Here is a 16,504-nt window from a genome sequence, read left to right on the forward strand (position 1 = left end):
GTTTTAAGGGAATGGAAAAGTGAGTTAGTGGGTCAGAAGGGAGTAACATTTTTTTCCAACTAGTCCCTTAATCAGGGCAGCGAAATGGGCAAGGGCATGATGTAGAGTTTTTATTTAAAATTGGTTTAGATGAAGGGTACAGCAAAGACTCCTGCTAAACACAAGTGTTGCACAGTGACAATGTAAAGGATTTCAGTATATTCAGCATTTACATGTTTTCAACCCATGGAATAGAATATTTTTAAAGGAAACAGGCTGTCTGTTCCAAACCCTCGCTTTAAAAACATTTTCTATCTCCAGCTTTGACAAATTCATCATCACTGTTCGCCTAAATGTATCCTAGAAAACATTCCTGTACACAAGTCAGTTTTGAAAGTTAGAGAGCTCTGCTTAAAATCCAAAATACTACTGAAGTCTTCAAAGTTAAGTTCACTACTCAATTTTGACTATGAAGCATAGCACCTTGCAGGGGGAAAAAATGGGCGTGGGGACTCTAGTCCTGCCAAAAGGCTCTGGTTCTTCAGTTTACGGTACAACTTAACCATGCGATTATACGCATTTGTTCATTTTAAGGTAAGGAGAAGATCGTTTATTTGAATGAAGTTTAATATTAAAGCAAATATTAATTGAACTGAAATAACATTAAGCCATTTCCTTAAACTGGAAAAGCACAGATGTGTTTAAAAGGCTTGGACAAATTCAAGCAGGTATGAAAGTGGCTATATTGTAGCCTATAGCAATAAATTCAAGGGAAAAGTTTAACAGGCAACTCAGGTGAGAATTTCATAATGAACGATTGCATTAATGTTTCTGCAAAGCAAGGAAATAAGTGGTTATAATGTCAATAAAAATGCCTTTAATAATTAGGATTATCCTGTAAAGTTTTAACGTGTATTGTCATTCATTCTGTCTTGATTATTACACCATTATAATCCATCCATCAAAATTTCAAGACTATCTTATGATGATGTTCTATGCAGAAGTTTTTTCCTGGATATTTTCTGTTACAAAGCGGTTGGGCAAACGACTGAAAAAAACATCATAAAGCTACCAGAGAGGAAACTATAAGGCCTGGATTCAATACATGTAGAACTATACCTCACAACAAAACAGTTGTCAGTCAAAACCGGGAAAACATTTTTTAACTCTCAAACAAAACCCCCAAGAACACAAAACCCAGCCCCCCGCAAAAGCTCAAAAATTCCCTCCCCCTGAAGACTGTGCTATCAGTATCTATTCCTTTTTGTTTGACATTTCTGTAATTAAAGATTTAACATATCTTTCAAATTTCAGTTTCCTGGACAATGATAAACTTGGGTTTGAAGATAGAATACTTGAAAATAGAATACTTGAACTCAAAACCGCAAAGAGATGATCAAATTTGTGGATCCAGAAAAAATTTTTAGAACAAGTGACTAGATTTTGAATACAGGCTTTATATTTGACAGCTTAAGTCCATTCTAAGGATGGCTATGGTTCAGTTCTGTGTTAGGGAAAAAGAGGAAAAAAACCCCATGATCTCAATTTCTTCCCTCCCTACCGATTCCCTGCCTCCGAATGGACACGTAATGCTTACACGAGGCACTACTTCCATGAAGTACATCAGTCTCAGCACTCACCATTTGGGTTAAATAACCTGCAGCTTCTTAGAGAGGTTTCATAACCTATCACGAGCTCTTCTATGATTGCCACCTATGCATGCAAGACAAGACAAAAGAAAAAAAAAAAATCTGTGGGCAAGATGGCATTTTATTTCAACTTGAACTACTTGGTGTTACCCAAACTAGTTATTTTTGGTAAGAGAATTCTGCAGTATCCTGAATTACAATACCTATGGGAATGCACTCAATCTCACCTCTCTTTTTAACAAATTAAGACCAAGCCTCCCTTGGTTAACCCTTATGCAGCTTATAATTAGCAAATCTTACGTTTTCTACATTTACCAACTTGGCATAAGGCTACGTACGTTTGCACTTGACTTTTTTCTAGACATACTAGGCCATAATACACAACAGTGCTGACGGAGCAAGCAGTGAAGAAAAAAAAGAAGAGTTTCCTTCATCTTTTTAATTCATCACAGCTATGAGGCAGAACATGTAAAAAGTGAGGGGGGAAACCTACCTTCTCCTTGTCTTTATACAACGACCTCAAAGTATTGAAGACTGGTGGGCAGCCTTTGCTGAAATTCATCCTTAGAAACTTGTCCAGACATTCCTTAAACTTTTCACCTTGAGAGGAAAAAGACCTGTTGATTTTGTTTTACCACACATTACTAGTCAATTGCAGACTATTTATGCTGTTAAAACATTAGTATCTAAGAAACACAAGTGTTGATCACTACCTGTTCAGCAAAAATGCACTTACCCGACAAAAAGTTTAATGGTAATCTTCTTGGAACTAGTCCCCTTGGGTATTTAGTCCAGGCCTCTTCATAGATCTTTAGCCTCTCCATCATATTAGCTGGAACAGAATTTTAGTTTATTTTTTCCCTTCCTTTTTGGCAAGAAGGGAAAGGGGGCGGGGGGGAAGTAATTTATATCTGGTTAAAAAAAGAATCAGAATATATAGCAACTAACAGCTATATACTTCCTAAACATTCATTTCCATTTTATTTTTTAACACTGCCATACTAAATTATTTCAGGCATTTGGTATCTGTAGATTCCTCTTCCAGCAGTGGAAGACTATAACTGCTTATCTCTCATCTTAAAAAGAGTTCCTGCCTAATCACTCTGCTAAAATCTTCAACAAAAAAAAAACATTCACGAGAAGCATGCCTGTTTTTCCAAAACCAGTATTACCTACAACACAGAAATTAAGATAACAGAGACAGCAAAAGAAAAAAATCTAAATCAAAACTGTCTTCTATGAAATAATTCTCTTCTCTCAACGACGCACAAAGATTGCTGCATTTTTTGTTGTTTTAGTTTTAAATAAGACAGGATAACAACAACATATTTTTAACATTATTTTTAAATAGTAGTTTTATTATTTAAAGCAATACAGGTTTTTGATACATATATAAATTCCGGATGTGCAGAAACAGCTTATTTACCACAACATATCAAATCATTACCTGGTTTAAGTGCCTTTTCTAGGCCTTTGTAGTAAGCCCAGTTTTCAGGATTTCTTTCTTGCAGTCCTTTGTAGACTTCAACTGCTTCTTCAAGTCTGCCAAGCTGAAGCAGGAGTTCTCCTGTGTGAAATCCAAGAAGTTTTAAATTAATGTAACAAGATACTGAAGCAGTGTAACAATAATCACTCCACAGTAAGAGATTAGATAACCCTCAACTCCATATAGATTCCGATTTCTTAGAAAAAAATTATCACAGTGGCATCACAAACTAGCTGACAGATATACTTTTATTTTGACAACAGGTGCAATTAACAGTAAGATTCTACAACTCAGCGAGTAATTCTTGAAACTTACTTGAAAATTTAATGTTTAAAGCAAGATGCATGTGTTTTTTTCTCACTTACTGAAATGACTGGTTACTTTAAGCGCAGTTTTTACTACAGAAGGCAATTAAAAGCAGTACACGGCATTTCATGTATATAGCATCTTGAAAACCAAATTGAAATTGCAGAGCTGCAAATAAAAGAATGGTTCTTCAGTCTGGTATCTCATAAAACTAACTTCAATGTTTTAAATCAAGCCATTGATCTGATTAATGAATTCTCAAGATTCTGCAAGCAAGTTTCCTTTTAGTGACACTTCATTACAAGATACAGCTGTTAAAAGTAAAGTCTAGATCTAACAACTCTATAGAGCATCTTTGCTGATGCTGGAGTTGCAATGAAAGTCAATTTCCCATTTTGCAATGGGAAACCGTATTTTACAAAGCTTTGCTATTGGCAAATGTTAGGCACGAAAAGATTATACAACAGAGGTGATACAGTGTCATTCTAGATTAAGGCAACATTTTTCTCATCCGGTTTCAAGAGGAAAACGTGAGTCAGTGTTACCTCTCTTCTTCCCTATGTCACACAACCGATGTAATTTTGCCAAGAGATACTGCTTCCCACAGATAGGATAACCTGTGGGCTGCATGCAGTATCTAATGCCAGGGAAAAATATCAACAGTTCACTCACTGAGAGCGACAGAATCTGGAAAATAAACCTGCATTCTTTCTCTAAAGAGAAAGTTATAATTTTCATCCAACGGTGGCAAAAGCCGATACTATTTTCAATGCTTCTCAGTTGTACGTCATCCACAATCGCTTTGCACATGCACTTAAAATTTGTAGACAGCACTCATTTATTAGCAGGCTTTTCTGTGGGATGCCCAGCAGCTAGGCTAGACCTAACGACACAACAGGAGCTGTGCCCCAAAAAAATTCATCTGTTGTACCCTGTGGAAAACGCACTGACTGCATTCTGTTCTTTTTTTCTGGTACATTACTAGGTTTTGTGCCTTTTTTTTTGTGAAGCCCTACTTGAAAAATCCTATTTCAGTACCACCCTCGAACTTCCACCAAAAACTTAAAAACAGAGTATCTCAAAAGATCTTTCAGATAAGATATGTCGTAAAAAAACACGCCTAAACCCCCAACGTCCTGCTACTATGTCTGAAAAATGGTCTGTGATAGTGTAACCCCTACATCTATTTCCACGTACGTGCAAACCAAGTAACATAATCAACAACAATGGAGAGTTGCCTGCAATCATTTTCCTTGAGGAAGTACCACACACCTTCCATAATACTGTCACTACTTAATTCCTAGGTTTCTTTACGCAAGACAGTGAGATTACTGTTAGCAGGAATAGGGAGCTAGCTACATCTACATGACTAATATTAGAGAGTAAAAAGTTTTCTTCTCTTTGCTTCTAGCAATAATCCAAATAGATTCCAGTGTGGGCCACAAGCAAACAGTACCTTCGATGGATTGGAAGTTTCACAGGAGGACTGTACAAGCATCAAGCAGAAGAAGAACAAAGCATGCTTTGAAAAAGAGCACCTGTTAATAGCGCTGCAAGAATGAACTTCCATCACTCTGCAATTCCAGCTATGGAATTTAAGATGCAGCATTATATTGCTCTGTTATAGTATTAAATGCTAGAATTATAGTAATACAATAACAAAAGCCTACATTGGGTTGCTCAGCTAAAGCGCCTATTTCCATATGCTGCAACAGTGAGTGAGTGTAATTAAAAGCCTTCTACTTTGACAAAGATGATTCTGCCCTTTCAGCAAGTGGTCTCCCTGTCAGGACCACTACCAAAGCTACAATAGTATGGGTCTGGGTACACTACCCAAACAGAATTTCAGGACATTGATTCGGGATCATCTGTTTGGAACATTCATCAGCTCCAAAGTTTCAGGACAATATGTCTGTACTCTGCTGGTGTCTTATCAACCTGGGAGGAGAGTATGACAGGCACCAAAGAGCTCCAGGCAAGCAATCCTTTACCACAGCAAATTAAATAAATTAATCTAAAAACAAGTCAAAGATGAAGTTCCAAAAGATTGGAAAAGCTAACAGAGTATAGGTATTCCATTGTGTTCAAATGTGCCTTCAGAAAGTAATTACCTTTCGTTTCTTCAACAGCCAGTTTATCACAGATCTGCTTTTCGTAGGTACAAAGATGCTCCAAGGCTTCTTTAAATAGCCCTGCCTCCCGGAGGACTTGATTTTGATACAGCAGCAGTTCACTGTACTCATAGTCCACTTTATCAGGTGATGTCTACGTAGGAAAGCAAGACACACGAGAAAGTTCAACCTTCTAGAATGCATCTGGGATTTAATTTGACTTAAGAAACTGCATAAAGTTTTCACATCATGAAAAGAAGCAGCGTTATAATTTTGGCTTAAGCATGAATCCATACAGGAGTTTCATGTTTTCCCTCATACCTGCTGTGTCTTCCTAAATTCCTCTAAAATTTTCGCAGCCATTTCATAGTCTTCCAGCAGATGGTAAGCAATAGCATAACCAATCCATGATGCTCGCTGTGCAGGTCGGAGCTGAAGCAACTGGTATCTTGTTTCCTGCAAAAAAAGTAGCTACTCATTTTCCTGACTTTATTCTGATGCCTAATGGTTTCTACAGAGCAATACTCTGTCTTTGGTATTCCAGTATTTAAGGAATGTCACTAAAAATTAGTTTTCTATATGCAAATGTGTGGGTTTTTTGAACCAAAAGAAAGAATAAACTTTAAAACACTACAATGGTCTTGACTGAAAAAAAACCACAAACCCACGCACAAAGTAACACATCATGTCCAACTGAATACTGATGAGTCAGACTAACTTTGTTAACGTATGACACACGTGCTTTTCCTGTCTTACCACTTAGGAACAGAATGCAATTAAGGATACTTTGGTTTGAGTTGCAGGATCATTTACTATATACTGGTGTTTCAAATTCATCTTGGAAGTACATACGTATTAAGCGTTGTTAGGCAAAATAGGTCACGCAAGTGCATCCCTATTCCTTGGCAAGAAGGTAATTACAGCTGAAAGATGCAACAGATTTGCTTGGTATTGTGCTGTTTTAATCTAAGGGAAAAGTTATTACTTGGTTTGTTACAGACACCTGAAAGGCAGCTTCAAATAATTTAAAATAAAGGAAAAAAGTTACTACCTACTAAAAAAGCCCAAACAGTCAGAAGTAGGGGTTAACAAAATACCAGAACTAGTTACAGCAGTTTGATTAGAATGAAGACTACTCAAAATATTAGGAAGTAGGAGAGGGTGGAAGCTAAAGCAAGAAAAAAAAGTAATAATCCTGCAACCTTATTCATGGTTTATTCAATTCTGCACTGAGATGAAAAAGAATCATTAAATCTGTTTAAGTTATAGAAATTGCTCAGTAGCACATCTGCTTTTACTTTCATAAAGTACTGAGCAGCACATCGTTTTAACACTCTGGATCTACCTCTGTATATTTTTTTTTTTTAAAGCGTCATGAAACAATTTGCCACCTTCGCTGCAGTTCCCTGGAAGCTGATAATGAATGCAGTATGTATACTTACCCTGTAACCTTCAAGATCCCTCATTTGAATCTGTAGCAGAGAAAGATCTCTCAAGATTTGAAGATTGTCTTTGTCCCATTTCAGTGCATTTCTATAGCATTTGATAGCTTCGTCATACTTCTTGTCTGACCTCTGAAGAAGGCCATAGACATGCCAACCTGGAAAGCTCTGTTAAGGATTCTACTGAATTTGAGCAGGGAGAAAACAGATCCAACATAGCAGTGAGAGAATTGTTGGTAAAAAGCTCTTAAGCTGTTTAATAAATGGACAGTAATGTTATGACAATCATTGCAATCCTTTTCCTCAGTTGTACAAAGAAACCGCTTGCAAACTGAAGACAGAGAACTGCTTGCCAGTTTATATATACAGAGTGCCTATAATATGCCATAAACTTTTCAAATACTGGGGGAAGAATAAAGTAATAGGATCTCTGAAAAGACTATCAGGCTTACTCAAACACATTTTTGAGTAAGGGCTTATATTAGACAACTGAAGTGCTTGCACTTCCTGCGTTCTAAGTGTATGACAAGTCCTTATCAACATAATGGCAACTACTAACGTTTTTAAAGCACATCACATGCTTAAATGCCTAGTTCAGCCCACCACAAGTTTAGAGTTGCAGCCTAATGATAAAAAAAAAAATAATACAATGCAAGCCAGAGTAATATTTGAGCTAATTGTGACTGCAAGGATAGCTGCAGAGCATCTATCCTTTGGCTGGCTTAGACAAAACATTCTTATGTATTGGAAACAAAATTTAAAATTCTGAACTTCCAGTTAGAAGCCCAATGGTACTGGCTTCTGTTGCAGTTCTATAGATCAAGCAGTTGTAGAAATAAACCTTTTCCATTCATAAGCTAAAGTCGTATTTCAAAAAGGATACAGACATGACTCTTCAAGTCATTCCTTAGGCCTCTACGCACAAGTTCATAAGCTTCCTCTTTCTTCCCTAGACAGTTTAATGTTAGTCCTTTCATTGCCAAGGTTTCTGGGGAAAAAAAAAAAGATTAAATAACTATCAGCTATTCTTTTTCATGTTTTTTAAGCTTAATATAGCAACTCTAAATATAGTATAGATGCAAAGTTAGACTCAGTTATCAGCATGAAGATTTTGCGTTACTTTTTCACATGGAAAACTATACTGGCAGATTATTCATAGAATGGTTCAGCTTAGAAGGGACCTTAAAGATCACCTAGTTCCAACCCCCCTGCTATGGGCAGGGACACCTCCCACTAGACCAGGTTGCTCAAAGCCCCATCCAGCCTGGCCGTTAAGTGTATCATACACTTCACATACTTCACTGAAGTATATCATACACGACAATATACTTTATGCATTACTTCCACCAAAAAGTGAAAAAGTAAAGCAGAGTTATTTTAAAGGCACTAAAAGCTGTCTGCTCTACAAACTTTTTGGAGAAAGATTTTTTTTTTTTTTTACTTTAAAGAAGCATTATAGCTACTAAACTCTATTCACAACACTGAGACTTATACACATCCACCAAACTAGTTGGCAAAGAAAAACAAACATTTCTGGACAGTGGAAACCCTCAGCTCAGTATTAAGAGCTGACTGAAAATACAGCAAAGGACAAACACCTTTTTCTTCATTTATTTCCTTCATTATTAGAAACTCACAAAAGTGTCCCAAGACAACCCAGCTGGTTGTCCTGGTTTGAGGTTGGGGAGAGCATCTGTTGTTCATTTCAGTGGCCAGTCTGGCCCAAACAACGACACTGGTTTGCTATAGTAGGTCCAAAGGCTGCAAACTGATGTCTTTTTCTAGATCCAGCTGTGCCATCTGAAGATAGTATTATTCATAGCGGAAACTCTCAGCTCAGTATTAAGAATTGATTGAAAATACAGCAAAGGACAAACACCTTTTTCTTTGTTCATAAGACGACTAATCCTTCAGAAAATGTAGCAGACCACAGAGCTGACAAACATACAGTGCTGAACAACATTCAATTTCTACCTTTTGTCTTTCACTTCTACATGAATGAATAACAATTTCCCCTGAAAAGTGATTTGAGCAATACATACTTGTATTAAGAAACTTGCACAATGCCATAATGAATAATAGACTTGCAGCATAGAGAACGGCAAGCTATGAGTACTGGTAAGACCAGTCTTTAAAATTACAAATCTTACCAGCAGCGAGTGCTTAACATGATGCAGGTTTCCGGATGCTCTTATAGCTTTATGGGTAAAAGGTTAACAATAAGGTACTATAAATATAAAACTTACAAAATTATTACTCTATCCTAAAGTATGGGGGGGGGGGGAAGCGAGCACATGCCATTTGAAAACTTACCTCCATGTTCTGCAAACTTTGGGTTAGAAAGGATCTGTTTACAGAACTTCAGCCCATTTCTATACTGCTTATGTTCGTAACACCTCTGTTGAAGAAGAACAGAGTACATTCATTAAAAAAAATATTTAGAGTGAAAGTATTTCTGCACCCCCGAAATTAAGCACCAGTGACAGCTAGGGCTTTCAGAAAGTGTACTAATATTTTACTGAACTCTGTTCAGTGAGTTTCCTGTGATTAGAAATTCTTTCCATCACCAGAAAAAAAACAGTACGTGTCCGTAAGAACACAAATTTAAATGTGTAACTGAAGACACGTTATCATACAGCAATTTCTCAGATAAGATACCACAGGAAGCATAAGTGCCTACAGAGATTCAACTTCCCTTTAACTTAAATTAAAAGCAAACCTTATGTCATAATGTATCTTGGTAAGCGTTCATCTCACTTTGGTTCAATTATCTTTCACAGAAACACCACGAAAAAGCCTCCAACCACCATACAGGCAGGAAAGAAAATGAAATCATTGTAACTTGGCTTAAACTACCTCTGAAAGCAACTTCTTACTATCAATTTGAATACCACATATATCTTGTACACATACAAACTTTCCAAACTAGTATACACTATCTTGCCATACTAGAAATTAAAACATTCCTCTACAGTTTTATTAAATCCAGCTCTAACAAGCTGCTTGTGTATGCGTCTCATTTCATTATGCAAGGCGCCTGCAATGCAAAATGGCACAGAGCATGAACTTTTAAAACCAGTTTTAGTATTTTACTTTTGTCAATCCACTCCCTGTGCTAATCTTTAAATAGAAGCCAAAGGAGGAAGAAGTAATGTTGTAAACACCAACTCATACACTTTAAGTCATGTAAACAAACGCTAGGAATTTCTTAGGTTTCAATCTACTGTAATACCAATGCCCCGACTTGAGTAAAGAAACACACGTTGCTTGAGCACAGACCCAAACCCTATGGTAACTAGGAAGTCATTGGTAACAGGACCTTACTGACTCTAGTTGAGCAGTTCTGGTGGCAGGATGGCTGACAGGAGTATAAAATTGGGCACAACCAACAGTTTTCAAGTCCTCCTAAGTAATTTGTTGTTCAGGATTCCACCTTTCTTCAGGCTGCTCCAAATTAACTATGCAAGAGCACCCATAAGCATGTATGGGCACCGTTTGTCCTCCAAGCACTCCCATCAGAAAAAGTAAGCAGGTGTTCCCATCAAGCAGAAAGTTTTAAAAATAAACTTTTTAAAGTTACTTGAATATTATGGAAGCACTTTAAAAAGAAAATGGTGTATCTACCCTCAGCGTCTCTGCTTTATGTTGCTTTTCCATCATGAAAGATGCTGTTTAGCACCTAGCTTTCTTTTCCAAAGCACAGATGGAAACACCAACAGTAAACTTCAAAGGTGTAAAAAACCTGGTATACCTCTAAGTGGATGTATTATTTTCCAGGTACTAAAGTCATGCAGCTGAAATATCAAGGCTGAAGACCAAGAGGCACCACAAAACAAGGATCTTGGCTCCCCCTATCCTGCCACCACCCTTTGGAGAAAGGGAATCATGGGAAAGGAAAGAGGAGGAAGAAGAGAAGGAAGATGCTCAGGGAGAGCATCCAAAGCAAGATGGACTCAAAGAAGAACTTATCAACAAAAGAATGACAGAATGGTTTGGATTGTAAGGGACCTTCAAAGATCATCTAGTACAACGTCCCTGATGTGGGCAGGAACATCTTTCACTACATCAGGTTGCTCAAAGCCCTGTCCAACCTTGACTTGAACACTTCCAAAAGACAACTCCCTCTATCACTAAGGACAGGAAAAGTTATCAGGGCAACCATCTAGCAAAGGAAGATTAAGGGTTAGGTAAGAGGAACTCTGTATAGGCGTCTTTTTTTTTTATTAAACTTAACTGCTTATTATTTATACCTTTTAGTCATTACCTGCTTTCAAGTAGGCGGCTGAGTCACTTTAATCAGCCATTGGTCAGAGCTGACAGAGAGCTTACAGGTGACAACACAACAGGTTCAAGCCCCCTTTTTTTTTTTTTAATAGAAATCATCAGTCATAAAAGTTACCACCCAGTGCTCCTCCCTGAAAGCAGAACCGCCATTTGCTCCCACCTAGGTAGGTGTGAAAGCAGCAAAACCTGTCACAAAAGTGGCACAGCCGCAGGAACTGAAGAACGTGCCTCCAGTGTAAGGCACCGTCACAGGCAGGAGGGGTACTCTGGGGTTTCGCAATGTGCCTTCAAGTACAGCTGCTCAGATGCTGGCTATGAACGTGAAATCTTATCTCTAAACAGTCCCATTTTACATACTCTAACAACCAGTCTTTCACCTTGAAGTTTAAGGAAAGTCAGCCAAGATGGTATAGATGGCTGGAGACAGGAAATAGTTGCACACAGATTTTTCTCAGAATTATACAGAACTTACAGTGCAAGGTACTTTATAACAGAGTAAACTCACTGAGAATTGCAACAAATTCTCCCCTTAGGCTGCAGGGAGGAAAAATTTATGAGTTTATATCCATCTATGTGGATATGAAAGTTCCCATCAATCCAGAGAACACTGGGTAGAATGAATAAATTACCAGGAACTGATCACGTTCTTGTATCACCTGAAGTACCAAATGAAGAACTAGCCATAGCCACGTATATCCCCCAATGAAGTATCACAGGTCTCCATTTTCAGGTGTTTCTGGGTAAAGACAAGTTGGAGCGATTTTCTGTTTACAATTTCTCCAACCTTCCAGATTAATACTTTGAGCCTATTTCATTCTGTTAATGGAAGCATTTCAAATCGTGGCATTTTGTGAGTCTCCTTATTCTAGGTACACATTTGTGTTTTCAACTGTGGAAGGAAGGGAACAACTGAAACTGAGGTCATGTTTCATCCTTCTTCAGAAAAGGAGGTTGTTTCATCAAAGTGGGTCTAACAGCATCGCTGAGATTCCATTACTTGAAGCCATGCACACACTTATTTCGTTCACCAAAGAGGTTATGGACTAACAAGCTTTAACAAAGGTGTGAATGAGAGAGAAGGCAGGCAGGAATGCAGCATATGCCACCATGGCTGGTACCAACCTTGGTGAATCTGTGGCTTCAAGGAACAGAAACATGAAAGGAAAATCTTTTAAGAAAAAGGAGGCAGCAAATATTGAAAAGGAGAAAGGAAGAACAAAAGGAAAGATGAGAGTGAGTAATACACAGCTAGAGTGAGAAAATCCTTAAGGGAATCAGTAGTTTCTGAGTAAGAGGGGAAAAAAAAAAAGAACCTGCAATAAAAAAAATATTAAAAAATAATCACAGAAGCAGGAATGGTGACAACTCAAGTATTCTTGGGACAGAAAGATACAGGCTTGCTGGAAGCAGAAATGGTCTTCATCTGGGCAGCCTGTTTCCTCCCAGATGAAGGGCTTCTGGGAGTCACTCCCAGGCCTCCGACCCTTACTTTGGGACAGCTGTTCTGCAGAACTAACACATTTCTCTGTTCCAGAGACCTCTAGAAAAGCACAGCTGCCCCCTCTAAGCTTAAATCCTGCACATAGACACTTGCAAAGCCAGCAGTCAGAGTCTGCCTCTGATGTTTGACAGACAAGTGCTCCATCCACAGCTTGTGACATCACGCAATGAGAAAACATAAAAGCTAAACTTCTAAAAAGTAAGGTTAAGCGTAATGATTTAAAAGAAAAGAATCTGACTCTTCACCATCACTGAATCTCTTATTACACATTTGGTGCCCTTCAAAGCTTTTCCTTTAATAAGTTACCAGATGTTTTAAGATATCTAAGCTTTTCTATACATGCTGTGGCCAGAATTACGGCCTACTCCAAACACACCAAGATTCTTTTTATACCCTTTAACTCATTTTCTGTATTTATAGCAAGGAAATAGCACCTGCTTTAACACAGTTCTACAAAGAATTAGTAGAGACAGAGTATGACTCCTTCAAAATCATGCAAGATCATAGCAGGTAGGAGAGAATTTGCATTTTTCCATTTATTCAATGGATTTGAATGCATGGCGATTACTAGACAAAGACTGACAGTGAAATTACAAGGAACAGAGCTAGTCCATAGTCTCTAGAATGCCAAGCCTGAGGTGGAAGGAGGGCTCGTGTTCTGGTGTTCGGGTCCATAAACTGTTAGGGCATCTGTCCAGAATCAGTCTTTGGCCAGCGGACATCTTACACGAACACACGCTCAGCACGCCAACCGTGAATGAACTCCTCTGAATTTCTTCCTTGATGGCTGCCACAAAGAAACATGAAGAGACTATTTACAGCTTACCTACACCTAGACAGCTAACCACTACATGGAGTTTGTTTCCCCCTTGCCCCAGTTTTCCTGTTTTGAATCTTCCCTCTCGCGTACATCTACTTTCTAAACTTTGTTATCACACCTACAGCTAGAAAATAAGACTGACTTGCATTCTTAAGCAGCTACTCCAGTTACCCACATGGCTATATACAAGGGCCACGCTACTGATTATAGCTGCACTCCTAAGGGCTGCTGACAATAGCACTGAGATGACTTTTACTCAAACTTAATTCAGCATTGTTTTCTTTATGTATTGTATAAACAAATACATTTTCACAAGCGCATCTGAGAAATTTTACAGCTGTAAATTTGAAATGTACAGAAAAAGGCTCTCTAATTGTTTGCTACCTGTAAGCAGGCAGCATGTTTTACCTCTCACACATTCCTTCCCTCTCAAAATAGACATTTTAATGGTCAAGTACTTATGTTTCCAACTAAAGAGCAAGGATAGTTGTAAAGTGCAGCATTTTGACATGCAGGTTTCAATTCCACAGCACATGGCAAACCAAATTCTGCCATTACACATGAAATATTTTGCATATATTCACTTCCAGAAGTGCAAATCCTCTTTATTACAAAGCAGTCTTCATGTCCTACAAGCATTTAATAACTAAGGTAATAATTTAATAGCCATCCCAACTTAAATTTGCTATTTGTAAGACATTTTATAATCACTACACCGCAGATTAAAGTGTCCTGTGTGTTCAATAATATCAATAGTTAACAACACCTCTAACTCAGTATAACACCAGGAGTTAGTAAAGGTCTTACTAGAGGCTTCACAGCATGGTGAATCTACACTGCCACCAGGTATGACTCAACTTAACCTAAGCAAAGAATCACCTAGATCAAAACATAGACAGCAGAAAACCACCTTTCTAGCAGGGGCACTTGAAAAAAGACACGTATGTCCAATCTAGCTGATTCAAGAGCATTTTAAAACCACTTTGTAGTAGTAAAAAAAAAAAATAAAAGTCTCATAAGAGTCCATCAAAGCTGGACTTTGCAGCTGATTAAAGAGGTGAGAAGCAGACCCAAAAGTGTCTCATGAGCAAGCTGAAGACAGTCATAGGAGAATAACAAAGGAGAAGCTGCCTTTTGCCTTCTTACCTGAAAGCAGGCAAAACCAGACGTTCTTCCTCAAGTACCAAAGCCTAGTTTGCTTCCCAGGCTCACAAATGTGAGCACTGAGGTGTTACTGACTGCTTTCTTTTTATTCTTACTTGGACCAGCAGGACTGGGTATAAGAATGAGTGCAGTGAGAGTAAAAAGGATGTGTGAGAGTAAAAAGGATATAGCAGGCCCAAATACGTGGGATGGGATCACATTCCCAATCGTTATGCCCCTTGAACTGGAACAGTAACAAAACAATAGTGTGCAATTTCTATTAAAAAGACTGAATTTTGCAAAAAACAGCAAGAGGAATTTTCAGCTGTTTTCTCTTCTAAGATTATGTAATTTCCCAGGTCCTGCTTAACTCCAACTTACAACCAATTTCTTAAACTCCCATATCTGCAAATTAATTGAATTAAAACAAATGCAAAATCAAGTACTTAAAAAAAACCAAAACAAAAACACACACACACAAAAATCAAAACAAAAAAAACCAAACCCAAAACAAATAAAAAACCACCACAAAACAAAAACACCACCAAAAACCCCGCAGGAAATCCCTTCTCACTGTCGGTAACTCTGTTAAAGCAAGCACCCTAATTTAGTCAATGCGATGATGGACTAGCCAAAGAACATGATTTTCTTCACCAAATAAGTCCCAAAATTGGATTCGGACCGAAGAGACAGTACAGATTCAATCTTAACTTCTCATCGCTGGTCTACTGTACTCAGTCTCTCTTCCTCAGCAGGTGACATCACCTGTGTCATTGTAAGAGGCAATATATAGGACAACTGATCCACACACAGGTGAATTTTTTACTTGCATCTGAAAGTCCCCAGGAGAAAGTATGATGGAGGACAGGCTGCTCTGCTTGAACAATTCAGGGATTTGACACGCTGCTATCCTCTTCCCCAAGGGTTTGAGAGGCTTGAGCAGAACCATGGTGGACAAATCCTTTCAACTACAGCAACGTGCTCCTTAGGGGACTCCACGGTTTCTCCCAGTAGCAGTCACGAACATGTACACTTGCGGCATCGCATAGCAATGTTGGCAGCCACACTGCCGCAAGACCTCTGGCAGCAGAACGCGTTAGCATTCTTGGCCTTAGCACTCACGAAGGTGTGTACTTACAGTGCGTGATATGCACGTCTGCCACTCAGATGCTCTCTATTTCTTCCAGCACCATTCAGATGCAGCAACTTAAAAGATAGTAAGTCCAGCCGCTGTGCGGCTCAGGGCTGTTTTCCAAGCACAGTTACTCTCTCCACCGCTAGACTAGATCAGGTCAAGTCACTAAGGTGCACTAATTCAAGCTAAATGTAGTAAAGAAGCTTCTGAAAGCTGGAAGCATTAGGAGCAACTACTCACCGTGAATTAGTGGGTCTTTTGAGCACTAACCATATCAAACAGCTCAACAGCTCTAGGTAAAAGCTTCCACCGAACTGATTCAGTGTCATGACAAATACAAGATGTATAAACCGGAGGACAAAAAAAAAAAAAAAAACACACACACCAAAAACCCCAAAACAAACACACAGAACAAAAAAAACCCAAACCGTATAGATATGTTAATGATAAACAACTCTGGGGCAAAGTTGTATAATCTTTTGCTGTCAAATCAAAGCCAACCATCCTCTTCCATGGTTCTGCAGTGTTAATGAACAGAACTGTTCTGTGTTGGCAACAACTTTAGCAACCGCCTAATTTAAGGGACTCAGAAATCCTCCTCCTGCATATTTTGCCTTACTTTTTGGAAGATATTGATACCTTCATAAC

At 38.4% G+C, this 16,504-nt stretch overlaps 1 protein-coding gene across 1 annotated transcript in view; it reads right to left on the reverse strand.

Moving 5' to 3' along the window:
* NAA15 (N-alpha-acetyltransferase 15, NatA auxiliary subunit) overlaps positions 1 to 16,504 on the reverse strand; it is a 39,345-nt gene that overhangs the window by 16,317 nt on the left and 6,524 nt on the right. The window contains exons 2-10 of the mRNA XM_074588931.1: positions 9,287 to 9,371; positions 7,857 to 7,961; positions 6,974 to 7,131; positions 5,853 to 5,987; positions 5,532 to 5,685; positions 3,076 to 3,195; positions 2,365 to 2,460; positions 2,122 to 2,228; positions 1,620 to 1,692 (exon numbers count right to left, since the gene is read on the reverse strand). Coding sequence (XP_074445032.1) covers positions 1,620 to 1,692; positions 2,122 to 2,228; positions 2,365 to 2,460; positions 3,076 to 3,195; positions 5,532 to 5,685; positions 5,853 to 5,987; positions 6,974 to 7,131; positions 7,857 to 7,961; positions 9,287 to 9,371 — 1,033 coding nt within the window. The remainder of the gene's footprint in view (positions 1 to 1,619; positions 1,693 to 2,121; positions 2,229 to 2,364; positions 2,461 to 3,075; positions 3,196 to 5,531; positions 5,686 to 5,852; positions 5,988 to 6,973; positions 7,132 to 7,856; positions 7,962 to 9,286; positions 9,372 to 16,504) is intronic.

Source organism: Larus michahellis, chromosome 5 (genome assembly GCF_964199755.1).
Source record: "Larus michahellis chromosome 5, bLarMic1.1, whole genome shotgun sequence".
NCBI classification, from domain to species: Eukaryota; Metazoa; Chordata; class Aves; order Charadriiformes; family Laridae; genus Larus; species Larus michahellis.